General features: G+C 40.6%; 1 protein-coding gene across 4 annotated transcripts in view; it reads right to left on the bottom strand.

The window, feature by feature from the left end:
* Positions 1–22,028, bottom strand: part of srpk2 (SRSF protein kinase 2) — a 74,237-nt gene extending 52,209 nt beyond the window's left edge. For 2 of the 4 annotated variants that reach the window (XM_078949291.1, XM_023955648.2), the window contains exons 1-2: positions 21,891–22,028; positions 21,572–21,638 (exon numbers count right to left, since the gene is read on the bottom strand). In XM_078949291.1, the coding sequence (XP_078805417.1) occupies positions 21,572–21,638; positions 21,891–21,906 (83 nt within the window). In that variant the 5' untranslated portion in view covers positions 21,907–22,028. Of the gene's footprint in view, positions 1–3,865; positions 4,556–21,571; positions 21,639–21,890 lie in introns of those variants that run through there. The other 2 variants (XM_078949292.1, XM_020703852.3) reach the window with 1 other exon arrangement.
* Between the last annotated feature and the right edge of the window lie 2,555 nt (positions 22,029–24,583).

Consider the following 24,583-nt stretch of genomic DNA (forward strand, 5'->3'; position numbering starts at 1 on the left):
AAACTATAATTTCAATACACAAGGAATTCTGCTTACACTGCAAGCATTAATGGCCAACAACAAAAAGAAACACTCACTTGAATAACCCATTTCTTAGATGCCTACATGCACAAAGTCTCATTGGTGTGTTTCTACCTGTTAAAACAAAAATAAACAGAAAGATATCCTCTATTCCCTGGGACTTTAAAATGCCTGAAGGGTCAACAGTAGCATAAAGTTGAAGACATACTTCTTGCGCATAATGATAGTCATAATGAAACTCCTTCAAAACAGCCTATCAGATACACAAACTGCATTGGGTGAGAACAACCACCTAAAGTGCATGCTTTGGCTTGCTTGGTTTCTCAGTTGCAGGCTTCCTGTTGGTAAGAGGCTTAGGATTTCCTCCAGAAGAAACATCAACAGGGCCATGTCAGTAGCTTGGGGAGGATGGAAAAGTAAGCATAACGGGGAAACATTTTCACTTCTTCTTTAACCTCTTAGGACCTGGCGTCCACATACGTGAACATCACATTTTGGGTTATATCACCACAGTAGTTAGTCAGTTCAGCAGTTAACATCTAGGTGGATTGTTACACATTCAGGTTCATCCCCACTCATCCACTGACTGCATTCAGAGACAGGTCTTCTTTGAGCTTTAGCACTCTTTAGAGAGCAGTTTTTAAAGTGATGTGTGGAACAACCCAGCCCTGCAGCAAAGCTTGTAAACATATCGCTTGTCCGGTTGTATTTCGTCAACTCAAATATTTAATGGTGTTAAAAACACACGCCCTCAACTAATGAGACCAACCCACTGAAGAGGAATCTAAGCCAGGAATGTCAAACTTCGTTGGATGGCGTCCTGCTTATTAAAATGATCTTAAAATATCAATGCACTACCTGTTGTAGAAAACCTGCTATTGAGAAGCTGCGAAAGCAAGGTTGGTTGGAAAAAAAAGCAGGACAACTGAGCCTCTAGGACTGATGTTTCACATTGGTGACCCTAGCCATTTAGATGAAAAACGTACATGCTGACATGTGCGCTCTCTCGCTCCCTGTCCTCCATCCATCTCTTCTTGCCTTAAGTGCCTGGTTACACAACAGGGATCGTCTTCTTAATGCAAGTGCATTTTTAAAGCGACACTTCTAACACCCTTCAAGATCAACTCGTTTAGTTGATCATTTTTAGACACATTCACACACGTCCAACTCTTTCTAGTTTGTTAACAGACATACCTCTATCTTCCATGTATAGCCTTGCTAAAGTATTTGTGTGGGCAAGTATAAAAGTGTGAAAGTATTTGTGACATTTGAGGTCCAGATGTTGGTGCAGACATGGAAATTATGCCGTGCAGCTCTAAATAGAAGCCAAAAAATTACCTCTAAAGTTCAGTTCACTCTCAAAGATGTTTCACTAATTAAACCAAAGAGCAAGTCGCATTAAAGCTCTGATATTAGTTAAAAGAGCAATGCAGACAAGTCATTTTTACATAACACAATGCAAAAAGCTGGATTTGCATTAGTTCCAATAAATTAGCCAGTAATTTATAGCGGGATATTCAAATAATTCAGCCCTAAATTTAGAATGATGGTAGCTCTAACCTACTAACTTAAGCAATTAACAATAAAATCAAAATTTTACTTCAAGCAAAAATAGCATTTATCTTTTTTTAGATAGTACCAGACAACAAACAGTACCATATAAACATTAGGCATTTCTTTAATAACTTCAGCTACAAATGTCCGCATGAAAATCTTTCAGTGAGGACTAGAAGACAGATGTCAAGTTAGTTGAATTTTTGTGAAACGCTTCATCCAGCTCCTAGCATTCAAGCTTGGCTTGTAGCACAACCTTGATATATGGAGGAGCTGATCAAATAATTGATACTTTGTAAGCAATTCTGAGTTAGACAACATAACACAATTCACAATAAAGTCTCAAAGATACCCTCTTGTTTTTTCCACGCGGGGTATGTTAGAGGAGGTCATACGAGACTGTGGATGTCAAAGAGGGCAACAGTGCATGCAGGAGTGCAACTCTTTGTCGTTAGCTGGCATGACATGACAGGTGAATGCTGCTTTATTCTTACTTCCTGACTGCTGTGGCGTAAACAATAGAGAAAACTGATAAGTTGGAGGGGGGTGGGTACAACAACTCACTTTCCCTACGATACGGTTCAAACCTTAATTTTTGGTTTGTATGTTACATAACAACAAAAAACTATAAATTCAGAAAAATCCATGTTTTAAATTCACTAATAAGCAGGTGACAACGAAGAAAAATGTTTCAGTTGCCTCTTACTAAGCCTGGTGTGATGTAATAAAACAATAAGTAATAAATCTTTTTTTTTTAATTTGACACTTTAATCATATACATGCTGGTATGCAGTAGAGACGCAACTATTCACTTTTCCCATGATTCCCCATGGTTCAATGGTGTAACATGTGGTCCAGTTTTAAACTGGGAATTATGGCTTCCCTAGTAGGGATCTACTCACATCCCATAACAGAGATGCTGACATCATCGTATGGCATTTAGGACATTTTCTGTCAAAGTTATGACTATTCCCAACCATTCTGGTCACTTAGTAAGTGTGTATTTGCTTCCCTTGCCTTTTATTCCAAATTTAACTACCCTGCACAAATGTCTACAATGCCACTCTCCTCTGTGCCCAAAGACGCATGTATTATTGGCTAATATTGTTAGTGACCATTTACTTTTGCCAATCTGTGTGGCCGTAGATCTATGTACTTAAGTGTGCCAGTCTGAAGCTTGGCACAAGCTTGTGTGGATGGCAGCAGCTCTCACTGATCGTACTTGGCAAGGCATCAGTGGCTACCTTAGTCATGGAGTCTGCCAGCTCCTAACCCTCCAGCACATGTCTAATCAACTCTTTCTGCTCCCTTTTTGCTCCCTAAAATAGAAATGTGGGCTTTTTTCTGATTAGATCTTGCAGAAAACATCTCAAATTTCACAGCGTCGCTTCTCGATTGACCGGCAACCAAAACTACCATCGAGGTTGTTGTTTTTTTCACAAACCTGTTTCGTCAACTTTGTTACATTAAGGGAAGGCTTTGATATTTGAATTTCAAATAACTGCCCAAAAAAGACATCAGAGACGCCAATTTAAAAAAAAGAATGTAAAGTAGACAAATAACTCCTTCAAAATAAAAGTCGAGATTTGCAGTGGTTCATTGAACACACTCAGCCTGAACACATGCATTTTACATTGACATTTTTTTTAAGGAGGGGGTTTCTGACCATGCTTTATATCAAATTCATTCCAGTTTTAGGTGCTGAGGTGTGTCATGTGGTGAGATGTTGTCTTGCACTGCTGCTAAGATGCACTACTGCTGCTGCTGCTGGTGTTGTCTATGGTTGACGTGTGCAGACACTTGCTGTGTAAGCTTAGTGCTAAAGCACTCGGTGCATGCTGGCGTTTGGGTAGGATTGCAAGGTTCCTTTTTTTTTCCGTCATGAAATGTAGTTCGACATCAGCGTGAGGACAGGGGTGTGTTGTTTTTTTTACCTGGATTGTGCTGTCAGTGACGTTTAGGTACTAAATGTTCTGTTAGGTGTTTGTACACAAGAATGTGTCCTTTCAGCAGTCACCTGAAAGCTTGCAGCAACATGCCAAACACTGGCTTTAACCCATTGCATTCTCACTGCTGTGACCTAGACAATAGAAGAAACCAGCTTAGGGAACGCAGACAAACAGAAGGAAAAACGAGTCAAAACATGGAGGGGATCAGGATGCTGCTGCTAGGAGGAAGCTTTTAGAGGAAATAAAACATGAAAAAATAAACGGGCATGCACGCTCGATGTATGCAGATGAAAGGATACAAGTGTGGAGAGACAGCGGGAGGAAGGAAGATGATGTGTTACCTTTCAGGGGACGAGGATTTCTCCGAATTCACTGACATGAGCGGAGCCTGGTAGCCGCTCTCTGGTCAAAGGACCACAGGAGACGACAAAACGGAACAGAAAAATTGCTTTTCCTTTTCTTTCTTTTAGCTGTAATTTCCCTGTGATCTGTCTAAATAAAAGGAGAGAAGAGGGTTCTTTCTCCCCCTCCTCTTCTTTCGGTCTCTCTTGTCCTTTTGCTCAGAAGAAAAACAAAAAAAGGATGGAGGGCCGGGATCCCCAAAGGACAATAAGACACAGCCTGGGTGGGAGTCTGCGGACGCCGATGTGTGTGTAAGCTGATAGTGATAGAAGCAATGTCAGTCAAGCGCCCCTCCTCATGCTAAAGCCTCCTTCCTCCCACCCTTCTCTTCCTTCCTTCCTTCTCCTCCTTCACCTTGCCTGTCCCTCACTTTTGCTTTCAGGGATGCTCCTTCTCCTCCTCTGCTTCTTTCCTGTCTGCCGGGTGTCGCTGGTTGACTGTGAGAGGGGGGGGGACAGAGAAAAGAGTCGACAGTGTCTGCCTCTGTCAGCTCTCCTCAGCCTCCCTTCCCTCTCTGTCTAACTGCCTCTATCAGGCCTTCTGCAGCTCTGCACAACAACACAGCCCAGAGCGAGGTGGAGCATTCCACTCAGTGCACAGGCGTAGGGGTGTCAGCGCGTCACACAAACGGGAAAATGGATACGTTTCTTCCAGAGGCATACACTCCTCCCTTCTCTACTACAATCTGGTCCTTTCCGCTCTCCCTCTCTCTCTCAATTGCCTTATTACGACATCCTGTATCTCAGGGCAACGCTGCACAGATCTCCACCCGCCCCCCTCCAACTTCCATGTTAGCGGCATCCGTCTTCTTTTTTATCTGATCTTGATTTCCACCTCTGCCTTTTCGCACTCCTCCATATGTGTGGCCATACATATTTCTCCTCCGTCAGTCTCATCTCTCCATTTTTAACCCCTTCCTTGGGGCAGATGGGTCTGCCTCTACATGAATGCGCAGCTCACAGAAAGGTAGCCAGGGGCTGTGCAGTGATGGAGGTCTGCTTTAAAAAAACAAAAACAAAAAAAAACTCAATCTGACCTCAATACTGTGCTGTGTGAGCGTGTGCAGAAGTATGTACACAGCCACATAAGCAACTGTGACAGCAAAACTGCAACGTGGTACTTTAAGAGGTATCCTGAGGTTAATGGAACTGACTGCTACTAGGGGGTTGTACAGTAGCAAGAAATGCAATTCAAATATTACCTCTATATGCACATGTTTCGGTGAAATGGTGGTAATCTTTACCAAATGTTTTGCAAGTTAACAGTAACTGATCAACTTATGTAAAAACCCGCTACTTTTAAAAAATTAAAAAAACGTCATAAAAAATGAAGCAGACTGGTCTGTAATTGTCATCATAGATAAGCATCAACTGTGGGACACAAAATATAAAATTAAAAAAATCCAGGAATTTATTTATACTGTATAATGATGCCAAAAATAAGAATTTTGCCCTTATAGACCTGTCACTTCTTTTTTAAGAAGCTCCTCTGTGCTCCACTCCACCCTTAAACAGTCAGACTGCAACCTCTCCACCGAGACCAAAGAGCTGTCGAAGAACACCTAATACAAGACTGTTCCTCTGAACTAGACTGGGATGAATCAATCAGCAATAAACAAGCAGCATGGAGAGAAGAGATCATCTGGAAGTCCTTAAAGATCTCACCTGGTGGGTACAAATGATCTTGAACGGTGAAGAACTGCCCAGAACTATACAAGGAAACGCATCGATAACTTGACACAGACTCTTTATACTAAAGATCATCTTTTGAGCTCCTTTCAAAGTGGTCTTTTAATAAAGATTATGCAGTTTTTACTAAAATCAAAACTACTCGTTTTTCAAGACGTTCAGAAGTTCCTAAGAAATTGGCCTTGGGTGTGGGCGGGACCATTGAGGCTAGGCAACCCCCCCACCTTTATTGCTGAGAAAACTTGACTGCAAGTGATGCACCGGAATGGAGCCGAGCAGGGAGCTTGTGGTCCGCCCAACGCTTTTTCTACATAACAAATTAGCTATTTTTCCAACTGCAATTTTTTGTCTGGTCTTCTTTTACAACAATTTAAATAAAGAAACACTCAGTTTCTTCATTTATGTCTTTCATCATTAGAAAAACAAGAACATATTAAAAACACCAAAACCACCATTTTCTCTGGAGTCGGTCTTCAAAATAAAGGTTTTAATTGAGCTCAAACTGTCAGCGCCACATTCAGATAAAACCAGAATGGTTTCAACCCGGTTTTATCCGTCTCTATGGAAGAAATCGTTTCCATCCAGAGAGACTGACAAGGTTTAAAGAAATAAAGATGTAGTAGAAGCAAAGTTGACAGAATCAGTGGATCCATATAGTAACAGAGCTAGCAAAAACACATGGGAGGAGGCAGAAATCAGGAAACCATCTTACGCTTTCAATCCCATCGTCATGCAGTTCCAATTTCCCACATAAAAAAACTACATTAGACACACATGTCTCTGAGCCAAACTATTGTCCCAATTTTCTGTGGATGTGGGCCAATAGGAGGGCAGAAAATCTTGGTCTCAGCACATTCAGATGGCAGGACGAATAAAGGGGAAAGCACTCAATATTTCCTCATTGTATTTTCCATATTGAGCCAACAATACAGCAAATTAAGAAAAGAGACTTATTTGCACAAAGTTTGTTCATTTATTATTTACATACAACTAATGGACTGTAAAAGGATCCTTTGGAAATGAACCTGACAAATGCCTTCTGTTTTTCCTTAAATTATTAGACAATCCTAAATGGACAAGAGGTCCAAATGGAAGCAACATAACTATGTTGATTAATTCAGTGTTAACATTTTATTTTGTTTAAGTTTAAATAATAATCAAAGCTCCTACGATAGGTTTCAATTTTCCATTTCCAACGCTGATCCAATTGTAATTTCCAACCGAGAAGAATGAGACAGAGGGGAGGGGATGGTGACTCTCATGAGAAGCTATATTTTAGGAGTTGGTATTGAGGCTGCCGGGAGCTATCTTTAAGCGGCCTACTTCTGCTCGCTGCCTGGTGGATGCCGGCAAAAGAAAGGGGTTTATGTAGGCAAACACCCGCCGACACACATACACATAAAAAGCTTTTTTTTTTAATGCAAACCATCACTTAAATGCAAACAGATGTCACAGATAATTTAATGTATGGGAAAATGCAGCCCGATCAAAAAAATGTCATTATGGTGAGCTGTACACCGTAAGGGGGACAAATGAGATGCTGCGACTAAAAAAAGTAAAATAAAATAAAAAACGTATTTGTGCAAGCATGTAAATGGTCTGACTGACAGCAGAAGGAAAACACTGACCCCATGAGGAAGAAAGAGTAATGAAGATTGGGTTTTTGGTGTTTTTAATATGCTTTTGCTACATTTTTCTGATGATGGAGGGCATATATAAAAAAAACTTTAAATTACATTTTTGAGTATTTTTTTATTTAAATTGTTGTAAATCAGTAGCAGGTGTTTAAAAAGGTGTTTGAAAAAGAGGTCATTAAATTGTGACAGAAAATACACAGGGTGGGCCAAAAGCTCCCTGCTCCATTCTGATGCATCCACTTGCAGACACATGTTTGTTGCATCTGTAATGTTAGGGTTGGGGGTGTGAGGTAAGCCAGTGGGAGAGCTTGAGCTTGAGAAATTGAATTGAATTGAATGACGAGAAGTGGGGTAAAGGTTCCTCCACGCCAACAGTCTCACCGAGGAGGCCCGTTTCTAATGACCTACTGCTGCTCTGCAGAAACTATGTCCTAGAAAACGACATTTTTAAAAATCTTTTAGCTAAAAAAAAGCACGATTAAAATTATTAGGCCACTAAGAACACTTCTACAGTGGATTTAAAAATGATCAGAGTGGGATGTTAATTGACGTTTTGTAGCTAAACTCACAGAAAGTCCAATCAAGTGGAGTCAGATCACACGTTTCATGATAAATAAAAAGAAATATATACAAAACCAGTGAAAACCAGTCTTTTAGAAACTTTAGTATGCGTCAGACTAGGCCTGCACAATAAATCCCAAATTTATCGTTATCGCAATATGCATTTTGCAAAAGTCGGCTAAAATTGCAACAGATGGTTACCTTAAATGTGCTTAAACAATCTTATAGCAGCTTGAAGTAATTAACGATTCAGAAAAATCCCTTTATGCATTTGAGCAATCAGATGGACGCCTTCACGTTGTTGACCCATCGGATAGACCCCTTTGATGTTTGCCTCCTATAGATGAGGGTCATTTGGAGTCTAATTTCAGGTATGTTGACTCTTATTTAAATTAAACTGTTGCCATGATATGGAACAATTGTTGGTTGTTTTGCTATTTGTTCATTTACGGCAAGTTATATCTTCATCGCAATAATGATCACCAATATCGCATATGGCGAGTTTTCCTCATATCATGTCCTGCTTCACACCCAGACTAGCTTGTATGGATCTTTCCTCTCCTGTAGCCACAGCGTCTTCTCCAGCTCATTTAACCTGCATCACCTGTATGAGATTTTTATCTTTAGCCAGTTTCACTCTGGAAACTATGAAGTTGAGCGTCACTTTAAAGCCATTTGAGATCTTTCAGTTAATATTATCAGATGATGCGTTAAATAACTTCGTTGTTGTGTATAAAAATGCATTCCATCCTGTTTCTTGACAGATTCTAGTGCTGACAGTTAGTCCAACCAACGTTTGTGGTTGTGTGAACATGTGTGAAACTTAAGGGTGTGATGCGATACAGAAGGGAAACTGTAACTGACTGTCTGTCTGCATGTCTGCAGCACACGCACACATGTGCGTAGATGCATGCTTCTTCTTATTTTCTGCCATCTGAAGTAAGCACCACACTGTGTATGTGACTCAGAGGTGGTGCATTTATTTATTTATTTATTTATTTTATTTTTTTAATTAAGAGGTGGTGCATTTATTTAATGAATGAGTCACCGCCCCCTGACCTCAGCTACATACCCAAATTGGCAAGTTGAAAGGAATAAGATGGGAGGCTGGGTTCAATCTAACACCAGGTTTACCTCAAAAAGACATTTTCATCTCAACAAACGAAGACCTTTATTTGTGCACATAAACGTTATTTCAAAGTGTTCTCTTTTTTCTACAAAATACTGTCAAATGTCTTTTTTTGGCGACACAATGGAAAAAATTAATACATTGTTTAAATGCTTCCGTTGCCTTGTATCAAGTATTTAAATGTTGCTACATTAAAAGCATCGTCTCTCAAAACTAAAACCGACAACTCAAAATAAAAAAACATTTTTGATACCGTAAAATATGATAAATAATGAACTTGCAGGGCATAAACAGGAAAATGCATTACAAATATTATTAGATGCATGACTGCCCTCTTCTGGAAAGAATAAGTACTACATTTTGTCCTAAAACTACTAATCAAGCGAATGTCTTGTTCTCCAATAAAGGTAATTAAAATAGGATTAAGTAACCAGAAAGATTTCAAATGAGGCACATTTGGAGGATAAACCAAGATACGTTAAGCAAAAGACCAACCTCAGTGCACTATTTAAAGTATGGGAGGGAATTATGTGTTTATAGGAATCGGTGTGTGCAGTGTGTGTTTACCACCGCACGCAAAAAGAGCGCAACACACAGCGAGAGGCATCCCAGTAAAACCGGTCGGCATCATGTCTGTGCAGGGAATGGCGAAGGCACACAGCCCGAGGTCCAACACCAATCTGGAACATTCTTGAGTCTTGTGAGATCTAACTTGTGGTCTGCAGCAAGCTGAAAGACTGCACTCTGCGAGTTACAGGGTCAGACAGTTTCCACATCAAAAAATGAAGACTAAGCATGACAGTAAAAAAAAAAAAGCCTTTCAAAAGGCAAATCGAGAATAAAAAATAAAAAAAAGAAAATCAAAGCAGTTTAAAAGAAAAAAAGTCTATTTAGGGGAAAAATAAAGTATGTCAGATGAAGAATCGTCTCCATGTTTAAGTAGCAAAGCTGACAATGAACTTCAGTGCAGTTTTGAGGAGTTGCACAAACTAAAGATAAGGTGTTTTCATACAGTGTGTGACACATCAGTGTTTACTCAAACTCTAGCAGTAAGAACGGAAGTTATAAACTAAAATGCTAATAGAGCTGAGTGTTTGGGCTTTGGGCTCACAGCCCCTTCACTCATGTTTATGCCGACAGCAGCAGTCTGGATGCGAAGGAGCAGATGAGGAATCCGCTCCGACTTGACAGACATGAGTTCGTCTGCTGCAGTGACACCAGGGCAAATAGGCTACTGTGGCTAGACGGTAAATGTGGGCTTAAATTTCAGTCGACTCCTGTAGAAGATAAATGAAATTGATCTTATAGAATAAAGGTCTGCAGTTTTCATGTAATTATTGGTGAGAAAAGGGGAAAAATGTTCAAATGTGCTGCGTTGTAAATGATTCAACCACATTACTGGCACAAAGAGCATATTGACATCTCATCATCACTGACTTTCTGCAGTTTAGTTCACTGTAGGATGTAATTATGTGGACAAATGTAAGCCAGGTTTTGGACTCCAGCTTAAGGCTTCATCACTGGAGGCTTAAAGTTATTTAAAGAAAAAAAACTTTAAAAAACAGAATGTTCAATAAATTCTGTATCTAAAAATCTTTTTTAAATGGAGACTGCGTACGTTTCCACAGCTGCGTGTAGACGTGACAGAAGGACAGAGGGTTTCATAAGGAGCTCTTCAAATCCTACACAGCTGAAGATGTGGAAAAGCTATTTGTGTCTTGTGACATATTCACAAGTGAATATTAGAGGCTGCTTTGAAGTATCGACTAAACTATTAAGATTTTAAATAGAAGCAGAAGAAATGTGAAAAGGCTGCAGCAAATCAGTTCAGTTTGATTTATCTTTCAGTTTTCTGTGCAGATGAGTTCAAAAATGTAATAAATGGTCATTTCACAAACACTACATAAAGCCTTCCTTTAATGGCAGGAGTGCAATGTCGATAACAAATCTAGAAATGATTTCTTTCAGACGTTGTTTGGATCTTCTCTGGTGTGCACAGGGCGTAACCAGATGACATGGACATTATAAACAGAGGATGCAAAGAGGAAATGACGCACACAAGAACCCTATCTGTAAAGCTTCATTTCAGCCTCAAAGCCTGACCTAAATCAAGACTAAAGCTGAGGAAGTTGATGGGAAAAATGCAGTCGATTTAGCAAAATGAAGGAGTTCTTTGCAGCTTTATTTTATTTTGTTCTGTGACTGGATTGTGAAGCTAACTCAAAGGCTGCTCAGCCACGATAGCATGGACGTTAAAGTCCCACTCCGATCGTCTTGTGATCTATTGTAAAAGTGTTCCCAGTGGTCTCTTTATTATGATGATACTGTCTTTAGCCCAAATAAAAAGAAACTGTGCATAGTTCCTGCAGAGCGGCAGGAGTTTTATTAGAAATTCCCCTGAGTCGTGGGCGGGGCTGTTGGAACAGAGCAACCCCGCCCCCCTTTCCCTCAACCATCTGTTTCCAGGTTTTCCCGTTAGCTTACAGCCCCTCACACCATGGGAACCCCAACCTGACATTACCGGTGCAACGAAAACGGCGAGCAGCATTGGAGCTTTCCAGTCGTACAGTTTTAAGCCAGATGCTAGCTCAGATGAGGAAAACAAAGACTTAAATAGATCCAGTCGTCTACAAGCGGATGCATCCGAATGGAGCTTGTGGCTTACTGTAGCAACTAGTACTTCACACTTACAAGATCATTCCAACTGTATTTTTCATCTGCTCCTGATTCACAACGATTGGAATATAGAAATACTCAGAAATACAATTTTACTTTATATATGTCTCCATCATGAGGAAAATGCAACGAGAAAATGTTAAAAACACCAAAAGCATGATTTTCATCTGAGTGGGTCTTTAAAGGCATCCCAGTTATACAGTAATCTCAATGTTTTTCAATGTTCTGGAACTGCAGTACACATGCTGCACTAGCTCCTGCACAACTAAGCACCAACTCTTTCTTTAGAAGGACTGTTTGCAGAAAACATAAAACTATAGGAAACATTCTTTTATGGCTGCAGAAGTCATTTCTTACCCCAGATTAGCCAGAAGGTGGCAGTGCAGAGTGGCAGTACACAGCCATCTTCTCCAACTGTGATAAGCTCATGTCAGCACAGAATTACATGTCCTACTAATGTCTCACTCTCCACTGCCTATGACAGTCTACTGGCCTTCAGGTACAGGACTGAACTCAACTTCACTTCACAAGCACACATCCTTTTTTGACCCCTTTTTTCTCATCACGCCGACTTTTCATTCCGCTGTTTGTATAGGTACGTTTTGTCGTTTTGAGGAAACCGTGGGCGCAGAAGCGTTGGGGGGGGGGGGGGGGGGGACCTTAACAAGCTTAAAAACCCTTAGCATCAGACAAGTATCCAATTTACTAAATTAAACAACATCCACCTTACCCAACTGACCTGTTACACCTGTTACTCTTGCGCTATTCTGAATGTTAGGATAATGAGGTGAACGAAACCGAAGTAGACCACATCTAAGTTCATTTTAGTCTGTCAGACCGCAGGAACACTAGCATCACAGCCACCAGAGGGGAGACCTGCCCACTCAGACAGAGAGGAAGTGGCAAATCTCACCCTGAAGATTACGTTTGTAACAATTAGTGATCCCAGAGGAGTGACACCAGTGTTGACACAACAGTATGAGTCAGCGTTCTTTCATTTATTTTGTCCCATTCATCTCTGAGCAATGACTGTAGTAAAAGAAACGATTTATGTTGTGGTTGCTTTGATTAATGTTTTCACTTTCAGATGTACAGAAACTGTTTTTTTTCCCTTGTATTTCCAGTTTGTTGAGCTGCTCATCAGATTTCAGAAAATGCATGAAAACTTTTTGAAACCTGCATCATTGAAATGTTTCTGGATTGGTGGCAAGTTGTTGCTCACGTCTTTTCACATAAAACTAGAAATTTGTTTTTATCCATCAATTCTGGCAACACAGTGTATGAAGAAACAGAACCAAACTGAAGCACACATGATTTCATGACCAGGGTTGGGAAGTACTGACCTAGACCACAATGTACCTGTCAAACGTCTTAACAACTGGATCATCATGCACCTTTAGGCCTTGTCACACAGCCACTACGTTCATTTTGTACATGTGCCACTTTTGACATTTTGGTCTTTCGTGATACATGTGTAATATATGTAATTCCTAAGTTTTTCTTGGATTTGTCATTCGTCGATGTCCGCAGATGTCCCTTGAAGGTTTTGGCCGACGGGTCTTTAAATGAATTCAGTTCTAAGCCGTTCAATTTTTTTATACGCAATTAGTAAATACAAAATTATTACGTAAATCTTATGCAATTGTGCATGATTTTTGCAAGATGAAAAACGCAAATTTGTGGCTTTTCACGTGTGTTTCACGTATGTCTAACAAACGCTTCACGCATGTACCACCGATGTGTAATTTTTGTATCACGTCTACGGCTCACATATCACGATCAAATTACGACATTGATGCCTGAATCACTGATAAATTGCATATAACAGCGCAATAATCACACATGGTTCTATGTTGATTTGCGTGTTCTTTGCCTTGTTCATTTGTACTTCTTCCTTGATTTTTTGCTTCATTCGTGATACATACGAAAATTTCATGTAAAAACCACAACTTTTTCAAGTATGACCAATTTTCATCCTTGCAATATGAGTGAAATGTACATTAGTGGCTGTGTGACACGGACTTTAAATCACATTCTTTAGCACCAGTTATTGGCTAAAAATCTACTCTATAATCCGTCTGTTGAAGACCAAGCTAAAGTCAGGGTGAGAGTTTTATGGGATCACAACTGAAGTGGGGTCATAAATTCCAAGCAACCATTTAACGCCGATGCTGGTGTTGATAGACCCAGATTTGCAGTTGAGTATAAGTAACATGCTCGACTGTCCGTCACTAATCCCCCGCCTCTGGCAGTGAACTTTATGCACTGAAAAACAAAGCTTGAAGAGCAAAGACATGGGGGGAAAACACTGTTCAGTGTACAAGGAAAATTCATCTTTAGTGCTGACCCTCCACTAAATTCCAGTGGGCTGCTTTTTTTTCTCTATAGAGATTATTGATAGCTGTTCAAAGTGAAATGAAATGATTAATAAATGTTATGCAAAGCAGCATATATTGAATTTGATATGTTTCATGTGAAAAAAGTATATTCAGCTGTTTTTTATGCAGTGCAAGCAAGCAGATAAAGAAATTAATCTCAGCATTCTGATAGGGTATAATAGAAATAAATACAATAGTATTGCAGTTATAAACATAATCTGACTTGTCCTGCTTTAAGACAGATCCAATATGCACACCTTAGTGTATACCTTTTCCAAATAAGGTTCATCTAATGACAGAGCACATGCAGGCACTGACGCATTACCTACGAAAGATCACTGATCAATAGAAGGCCATAGTGCTTTCACTGACTTCAACGTGCACTGATCGATTTGCTTTTACAGCTTTAGAACTGACTCCTATCAGCTTTGACAGTTATAAAAGTGATTGTCAACTGCAAACATACTAAAGGTTATGCATCTTAATGGAAGACTTTTTTCATGTATTTTTGCTGTGCTTGTATAAGTTGTATTAAAAATACTAGGATGGCTGTTTAATAAGTCTTTTTAATTAATAAAACAAGCTTTTTCTGAAAAGAAAGAATACACATATACTAACATATGTATATACTTACATATATAATTATGCATAACAAACTGCAAATTTATCGTTATTGCAATATTAAGCTGTGCAATACGCATATCGCAAAGGTTGGCAAAAATTGCGATAAATGCCGTATATGTGCTAAAACAATCTTATGGCAGCTTAAAGTATTTAACCAATCAAATAAGTACCTTTATGCATTTGACCAATCGGGTGGACCCCTTTACATTGTTGACCAATAGGATGGACCTCTTTGATGTCAAATGCCCACCTTCCATGTAGACAAGGACCATTTGGACTGTAATTTGTAATGTTGACTTTTGTTTATATTAAACTGTTGTAGTAAAATGGAAATGATGTATTTAGATGTTTAGCTATTTGCTCATGTATTGAAAGTTATATCATCATCGCAGTTTTGATCACTAATATCGCAAATCGCAGGTTGTGAGGTCTTTCCAGGTATCTGTTGTAGGTTACTGCCCCAATTGCTCCAATTACTACACGCACCACTGTCACCTTCACTTTCCAGGCTTTCTCCAGTTCTTCTCTGAGTCCCTGGTATTTCTCCAGTTTTTCATGTTCCTTCTTCCTGATGTTCCCATCGCTTGGCACTGCCACATCCACCACAACGGCTTTCCTCTGTTGTTTATCCAACACTACAATGTCTGGTTGGTTCGCCATTACCATCCTATCAGTCTGGATCTGGACGTCCCACAGGATCTTTGCCCTCTCATTCTCTAACACCTTTGGAGGTGTTTCCCATTTTGACCTTGGGGTTTCCAGTTCATATTCTGCACACATGTTCCTGTATATTATTCCAGCCACTTGATTGTGGCGCTCCATGTATGCTTTACCTGCCAGCATCTTACACCCTGCAGTTATGTGCTGGATTGTTTCAGGCGCCTCTTTGCACAGCTTACACCTTGGGTCTTGTCTGGTGTGGTAGATCTGAGCCTCTATTGCTCTGGTGCTCAGGGCTTGTTCCTGAGCTGCCAGGATTAGAGCTTTAGTGCTGTCCTGTAGGCCAGCCCTTTCTAGCCATTGGTAGGACTTCTTGATATCAGCCACTTCAGTTATGGTCCGGTGGTACATCCCATGCAGGGGTTTGTCCTCCCATGAGGATCTGTCCTCCAGCACGTCATCCTCTGCTCTCCATTGCCTGAGACATTCACTGAGCACACTGTCAGTTGGGGCCTTGAGCTTGATGTATTCATGCATCTTGGATTTTCACCCTGGATAGTGGTCTCTACGCTCACTAGTCCTCGGCCTCCTTCCTTGCGGCTAGCATACAGTCTCAGGGTGCTGGATTTGGGATGGAACCCTCCATGCATGGTGAGAATCTTTCATGTTTTAACATCCGTGGTCTGTATCTCTTCCTTTGGCCATCTTATTATTCCAGGGTATCTGATAACTGCCAGTGCATAGCTGTTTATTGCCTGGGTCTTGTTCTTGCCATTGAGCTGGCTTCTCAGGACTTGCCTTACTCGTTGGAGGTATTTAGCTGTTGCAGCTTTCCTTGTTGCCTGCTCCAGGTTGCCATTTGCCTGTGGTATTCCAAGGTACTTGTAACTGTCCTCAATGTCTGCTATTGTTCCTTCTGGGAGTGAGACCCCTCCTGTGTGGACTACCTTGCCTCTCTTTGTCACCATCCGGCTGCATTTCTCGAGCCTGAATGACGTCCCAATGTCAGATCCTGGTGGTGTGGATCAGAGAGTCAACGTCACGCTCGCTCTTAGTATACAGCTTGATGTCATCCATGTAGAGGAGGTGACTGATGTTGGCCCCATTTCTGAGTCGGTATCCATAGCCAGTCTTGTTGATCATTTGGGTGAGGGGGTTCAGACATATGCAGAACAACAATTGGGACAGAGCATCACCTTGGTATATCCCACATTTGATGGACACTTGTGCAAGTGGCTTGCCATTGGCTTCAAGGGTAGTTTTCCATAGCTTCATCGAATTTCCTATGAAGGCTCTTAGAGTCCTGTTGATTTTGTACAGCTCCAAGCATTCAGTGATCCATGTGTGTGGCATTGAGTCATAGGCTTTCTTGTAATCAATCCAGGCTGTGCACAGGTTGGTGTGTCGGGACCTGCAGTCTTGAGTGACTGTTCTGTCAACCAGGAGTTGGTGTTTGGAGTTGGTGTTTGGCTCCTCTGGAGTCTCTACCAAAGCCCTTCTGTGTTGCTCATGTATCGATCCATGTGCCTATTTTTTTTTTTTTTTGCAATGACGCCTGACATAAAAACGCATGACATAAAAACGCCACTCTCACCCTTCCGCGGGTGGTTTCTCACCCAAGCTCGGGTCCTCTACCAGAGGCCTGGGAGCTTGAGGGTCCTGCAGTATCTTGGCTGTTCCTAGCACTGCGCTTTTCTGGACTGAGAGCTTTGAGGTCTTTCTAGGGATCTGCTGTAGCCACTCCTCCAGCTTGGGGGTTACTGCCCCCAGTGCTCCAACTGAGCATGCAACGCGTGCTGTTGTGTTATGTGTTATTGTGGACATCTAAAAGTAACAGTCATTTTTCGTTTCGTGTTTTAGTGGCAAACCACCGAATAGATGCTAAAGTAATTTGTTACCTCTTAGAGAAGTGGTCTTTATTTGGAAAAGCAAAACACGATGACTTTTTCAAATTCAAAAAGTGTGCAACCTAACTTTTCTCCAGTCAAGAAAGACGGGAAGTAGAAGCTTCTGTGATACTCCTTTCTCATAAACAACAGTTATTGCTCTTCAGTAAATGGAAAAATAAATAAATCTCTTTTGTACTACAAAAGGTAAAACACAATACAGGCTATTGAAGTCGGCATCTTCAAATGTACTGGCCTCTAAATTGCTTTTCCCTTAGAATTTGATATGTTTTTATAGTTTTCTGTGGGAGCTTTTGTAAAGGACTTCAAACATGAGAAACTGCATTTCCTTCAAATCAGAAGACATCAAAGTCTTGTGAAAACACATTGACTCATACCTGCTGCAGCACATTTTAAATAGGCATTCAACTGAGTACATACCTATGAAAAAAGATGCTTTGTTTTCAGTGGGAACATATATGAAAGGGTGCATATTTATGTTGAAAAGGCAGCTGTGTTGCCAGAGGCGGCATTAAGCTTGACATGGCAACCAAAAATGATCTTTTCAAACTTCTTTGAGTGAATCACATATTTGTACTCTTCTAAAAACTTGTAACTGACTTGTAACTGACTGTTATATATGTATATCCATACCATGTAGGTTGTACGCTCCTGCAGATGTCGTTTTTATGAATTTATTTTACAGCTTAAATCCTATTTAGGACCATGAGTGAAAAGTAAACAAGTAAAAACATTTCACTGTCAAAATTAAACGTTATACTTTATTTCTAAACTATAATCCCAAAAGGACTGTATAGTAGAGGACTATCAAATGCCCTAGATTTGAACACAATGCTGACACATAATCACAACTTTTTTTACTCTAACTATGACGTCACAGGTTTTCCAAAGTAAAAACTTAATCAGCATGAACATTTTACAGGGATTATTTATGAATCCACTGTTTTCTGATGATAAAAACATAAACATAAATGTCCACATATTTTTCTTTCTAATGGAGAATCGTTCAAATGATCCACATTTTGGTCTATATTCACTAATCAAGTGTGCATAACTTGTGCATAATTTTGAAACTGTATCTCTAGAAACAAAATGCCTAACGCAATTTATAGTGCACTAAGTAGTGGAGGCCTTCGAACACAACCTTAGTGTCCAATCTGTTGTTTTGGTGAAGGGGTAAGCAAAAATGACCAAATATTATTTCTAGACATTCCGTTGCCAAGTATGGTAAGTTTAAAGACCCTTTCCAAAGTAAGTGATGTTTTTAACATGTTCTTGTTGCATTTTTCTCATGATGGAGGACATATATAAAGAAGATTTGGTTTAAAATTGGATTTCTGAGTATTTCCTCATTTAAAATTCTTGGGAGCTGAGGAAAAAATGCCAGTTGAAAAAGCTTGTAGATGTGACGATTTTGCCTAAAAACAGCAAAATCATCATTAAACATCGCTGGGAATACTTTTACAATATATCAAAATATGATTGGAGTGGGACCATAAATAATATAATAAAATAAAAGACACTTGTCTTAAATTCTCTCAGATATTTTCCAATTATATGACATTTTTGTTACTGTATAAATTGTATCAGCATTTCAAATGACTTTCAGAAGTTTCAAACAAGCCAGGTTTGTTAATTTCTAGGTTTACTTAACTTAATAAACTAAAGGTAATTTTGGAAAGAGCTCAATATTCCACCAAAATAAAATGTAAGTAACTAACTAAAAATCAGTTTTTCTGCTATGATTGATTAATACATCAATAATAAATTAAATTAATATAGGTGGTAATAGTGAATATACAATATAAACCTGAATATAATAATCATCGCAAAACTCTGGCCTAGGCATTAGCTCCTTCATGTGCAACTGGTTACTGGACTTCCTGATTAGCAGCCCTCCAAACATGTCCAGATGGATAATTACAGTTTATCCACCATCACCATAAACACCGGTGTACCACAAGGCGACACCAATAACCAGCTGCTTAGTACTGAGAAAACCAAGGAGCTTATTGTGGACCCACACACACCATCCACATTAAAGGGACAGCGGTGGAACATGTGGACAGCTTTAAGTTCCTGGGAGTCCACATCTCCAAGGATCTCACCCGGACAACTGGATGCTCCAAGCTGGTAAAGAAGGCTCACCAATGCCTCTTCTTCCAGAGGACTCTGAGGAAGAACCACGTCTCCCCAGACATCCTGGTGAATTTCTATCGCTGCATCATCAAGAGCATCCTGACCAACTGTATCACAGCTTGGTACCGTAGCTGCTCTGCCTCAGACTGGAAGGCGCAGCAGAGGGAGGTTGAAAATTGCCCAGCAAATCACTGAGCACCACTTCCTGCCAAAGGGGACATATGTAGGGAGCAATATCTGAAAAGGGCAGGTAAAACCATCAAAGACTCTAGTCACCCAACACACAGACTCTTCACCCTCTTGCCTTCTGGGAGGCGTTACAGTAGCCTCCAGAACAGCCTCTCTCCATCACTGCTGAGCTCTGCCTCCAAAACCACATGACACTCACGGACTGAACACACACGCAATAGCCAAACACATCAATTAAGGACTACATCTGCATACACAGACGGGAATAACACATGGACTAAAAACCATTTACTCCACCTGCACCTTATTTGCCAAATTTTAAACCTTCAACCTAATGCACAATGTAAATACTTGTTAATAACCGTTATAGCTGTTCTATGTTATTTTAAAATGAACATTTGTGCATATATTTTTTTGCTAAAGCACTCTGGATTTTTGCAAACTGCATTTCATTGCTTTGTACTTGAGAAATTGCAATGACAGTAAAGTTGAGTTCTATTCTATTCTATTCTATATCTAACCCGTCTCAGTGTGTAGTAATTTCCAGCAGCCCTCGTGGGTGGTCCTTCAGTTGGTATCACCTCTTCGACTACCGCTGACGTCGCTCCAATAGCGTGATGCCATGACGAAAGCCCCCCCACTCTGCGCTCCCATTCGCGTGCACACCAGAGAGCCGCTGCCCCCGGGACGGGCACGCGGGGGGAAATACGGCTGGAGTGAGTGAGACCGCTTCTGTTTGTTTGTTTGTTTTCAGCCCGCGTGACAAAACCACATTCACAAAACGGGTAACAATGCAGTGACAGAGGCGAGAAAAGTTACATAAGAAGATGTGACAGTTCCCAAACAACAGAGCCTGCCTGTACTCGACCGCTGAAGTCATCACGTGACATTTCACTGTTGTGTTACGTCTATAAAACATCACTTAAAAAAGAATGAACCACGAAGCTAACAGGACTTGAGGTGGTGATGGCGTAAAACGTTGCGGGGAACATCACTGACACCACTGAGGAGTCAGGTGGGGTTGGGGTTCAAGTTTCCCCCCTATTTTTTAGGTAACTTCAGTTTTCAGGTGAAAATGCGCATGTCTGCGGACATATCTGTTCACGCGGACAGTAACGCCGACGCAGTGACGTGCGGTGAGGTTAATGGCTGGTGAGGCACTGACGTAATCAGTCAGATTTACAAACATATGATCCATACTGAATAACTTATTCACCATTTAATTGACAACAGTTAAAGTGTTTTGTTTAAAATATCATTTCAACATGTTTTTTTCATATACAAACTGCAGCATAGAAAAAAGCACAAACGTTGTTATCATCTTACCTTTACTTGTAAATAAAGTCCGTACGCCGCTCCTTCTGAAGAAAATGACTTGCCGCTTGCTATCACTTCTTCTAGTATTTTTTAGCGTCATAATCTCAGGGCTCACCGGCGCCCCCTAACATGAGGCACGAGAATGTCTGGCCTCACCCAGCGGCTTTTTTGCCGGCGTTTAGCGCTCAGCACAAGAAACACGTCCCTCACATACAGTTATTTATAAAAAAACACTGTACATCATATACATCTGTTAAATAATGTAAACTCAGCTCATATAGTACAAGTGATTGAACCGACATACAGAGAGACAGCAGTACCGTCTGACTGCATAGGTATTGCGCAATCCAAGGTGAGGCTCAGCGGGCTGGTGCCTCAGCGCACGTCACTTTTTAGTATCTGAACGGCAAATGCGGAAACTCAGCGATTTTGAAAAGAAAAAAACACCCAAAAATGGTACATTTAAATGGAAAATGACTGCAAAGCACAAATTACTGATTAAATATAATAATTGAATTTATTTTTTCTCTTTTCTTCCCATAATGACAGGTGAGGCACAGCCTCACCTGCCTCTCCTGACTGCACGTCACTGCGCCGACGCACCGGCACGAGCCTACCGTCACGCGGAGAGTCCGCCGCTGTCAACAAACTAAAGCCCCGCGCGCGCAACCACCCCCCCCCCCCCTCTCTCTCTCTGTCTCCGCACGGTACCCAGCTGCTGCCGCCGCCGCCCCGCGTACCTCCGCTGGTGACCCGCTTTGTCTTTCTTTCCTTTCGGCCTCCTCTTTCTCGCCTGGATGGCCATCACTGTTGGGAGAAGTTTACGTTGAGTCACCAGCACCATTGAAGTCCGGGGAAGGGAGTCCATGGGGGGATTTGGAAGAGAGAACAAACACAGAATCAGCATCGCCGGGCTTTCAAGCTGGTTGCCAAGGGTCACGTAGCGTAGTTTAGCATGCTGTGGGAGGAGATTTAGCACCGTGCTTTCCGCCCAGCGACACGTTAAACATAAAGTTAGGGCGATTATTAATGCTAAGCCCGAGGCTGAGAGTTACGGACCTTTTTTGGAGCTCATGTTTCCTCCTCTTCCCTCTGCAGAAGCGGCCAGCGCGGCGGCAGCAGCCGGATGCTCTCCCTCTACATTCACTTACTTACACTACCTCAGCCACACACTGGGGATGACACGGGCGCCCCCTGCCGTTCAGAGACGAAATTGCCTCAAAAACTCACTCAATTAAATTTGTTTTTCCCGTTTTGCATTTTTTTAATTATTTAAATCTAAGATTAAAATTTCATTTCTGAGTATTTCTTTATTCAAATCATTTCGAATCAGGAGCAGACAAAAAAAAGCACTTTAAAGAAGAGCGTATTTGTGACTGCGAAATACGCTGGGCTGACCACAAGTTTTCCGCTCCTCTCCATTCTGATGCATCGACTTGCTGACAAATAGATCCATGGATGTTTCCTAAAAACTGTACAGCTGGATCACCCTGATATTGTCCTCCATTTTTGTTGCACCAGTAGGTCAGGGGTGTGACGGGCTGTAAGATAGCAGGAGAGCGTGCAAACCATAGATGCAAACAGAGAGCTCTCAGCAACGGGGAAGGGGAGCGAGGTTGCTTTGTGATAAAAGTCCAGCCTAAAACACAGAATTAGTCGTATTTCTAATCAACAACTGCAGCGCTGCAGAAACTATGTCCTAGAAAATGCCACAGCACAGTTATGATTAAACCACTGGGAACGCTTTACAGTAAAAAAGCTCAAAAGATGATCAGAGTGGGTCTTTAAGGTTTGCATCCATGAATGGAAGAAATAAAATGACAGTTTTTCTCACAAAAATGAATAGGATTTTTAGTTTGTATTGTTTCTCATATAAAAAACAACCGCTATGTGAAATAAATGTCACAAACGGCATGAAAGCATAAAACACCATTTTTCTTAAATAAATAATTAATTTTCACCATAATTCCTTCCTGTGGTGTAAACAAAGGCAACCCAGAATAGCAGCCATATTACTAAACATCCTTGGAAAAAATCCCCCTTTTCAGGAAACAAAAAAATGTGTTTTTTTTTAATATTCTAGTCAGTGCTCAGAGGAGGTTTTTGTCTTAATATCAAAAAACTCGCAAGATTTTCTTGCAGATTCACCTAAAATGTGGAGTTATTCTTGTTCTCACCATTTAAAGTAAGAACTGAAACTCTAAAAAATGTGCTGATTGGGTGACTTGTATTTTGGCGTCAATGTGTAGAGAATAACAACTTTACCTCCCAGATTTAATGGTCAGTAGTGCAGCGGTAACTTTAAGTAATTGATTTCTTCATAAAAATCCCTATTACCTGATATTATTAAAGATTTTTGCTCAACTTCTGTTTTCAAAGTAGTTTTAGAACATCAGGAGATTTTGAGCACTTAGTTCCAGCTCTCTCTCTCTGATGGTTCCATCACATTTTTTAGCTGAGATTCCGACCCCGAACTATTAAAAAGCACTTATATTTTTCCAGCCATTCAGATGTAGATTTGATAATGTGCTTACAATCATCACTGTGCTGCGTGTCCCAATTTCAACCATGCTTTAGCTGTGGGACAGATGGCCTCACATATGTCTCTACAATGCTCTAGTTGTGGTGGATTGACAACCCAGCTCCTGTGGCTCCAAAGAACAAGTCTAAATCCTTTAGTCCTCAATCTCTTTCCCTGGCAGTAGATGGAGTGTTTTAGCTAAAAAGCTGTCTTTGATCTTTTGACTTGCATGCTACTGAGAAAAAGACGCCTCCTGCTTGATTTCAGCGTGAAACGGCTTGGGTTTGGGTAAAATGTGAAATAACTGTTGTTTATCCTAGAAAATTTGCAAGATATCACATAAAAGTTGGGACACCAAAGCTGATGGTTGCTTTACTTGGTATTGAGAATTTAAGTTTAGAAAGTCTCCATTCATAGAAATGTCAAACAGACTAATCTGCCATCAATTGACCAGAATATTAAAAAGTAACGCATAATCATATCCATCAGCTCAGTTTGAGTATTATTCAGAATAATTATGTGCTATATTACCAATTTTATGAACAATAAGAGATATTTAGAAATTAAGATCACCAAAAATACAATAAACTTAATCCAGTACAGTTGAGGATTCCTGGAAGGATTTAGGATTAAAAAAAAGATCTCTTTTACTTGCACTTTTACTGTTAATGTTTAATTTAGTCCTGATTTTCTGCACTTTCTGGTCAACTGTTTTGTCTTTACAGAAGCATGCTGGTCCTCTTGATTTAGTTAATTAGTTAGTTTACACTGCAAATGTGTTGCTGTGTTCTGTGTTCTAATTGTTCGTCAGAATGTGGTAAGCACTGTCACCTCACAGCAAAAAGGCTCTGGTTCAAATCCCAGCAGGGTCCCTTCTGTGTGGAGTTTGCATGTTTTCCTTGGGCCTTCCTCAGACACTCTAGCTTCTTTCCAAAGTCTAAAAACATTTTTAATAGGTTTATAGATGACTCTAAATTGTCCTTCGTGTCTGAATTTGTGGTATACCTGGATGGGACCTATCCACAACCCAGTCCCATCCCAAAATGTGCAGTACGTTTGTCCAAATGGAAAAACGTAGTACTTCTACAAAACGGTGCTATCCAAGGTGTGCTGTACCCTGTCTTCACCCTACAGTAGCAGTGATGAGCTCCAGCATCTCCACGACCCTGCACAGGAGCACAGGAAAAGGTGGGGAAGATGCACAAATAGAATTTTACAATCGAAAACATTT

The sequence above is a fragment of the Oryzias latipes genome, chromosome 6 (assembly GCF_053564925.1).
Source record: "Oryzias latipes strain Hd-rR chromosome 6, Olatipes_Hd-rR_3.1".
Taxonomy (NCBI): Eukaryota; Metazoa; Chordata; class Actinopteri; order Beloniformes; family Adrianichthyidae; genus Oryzias; species Oryzias latipes.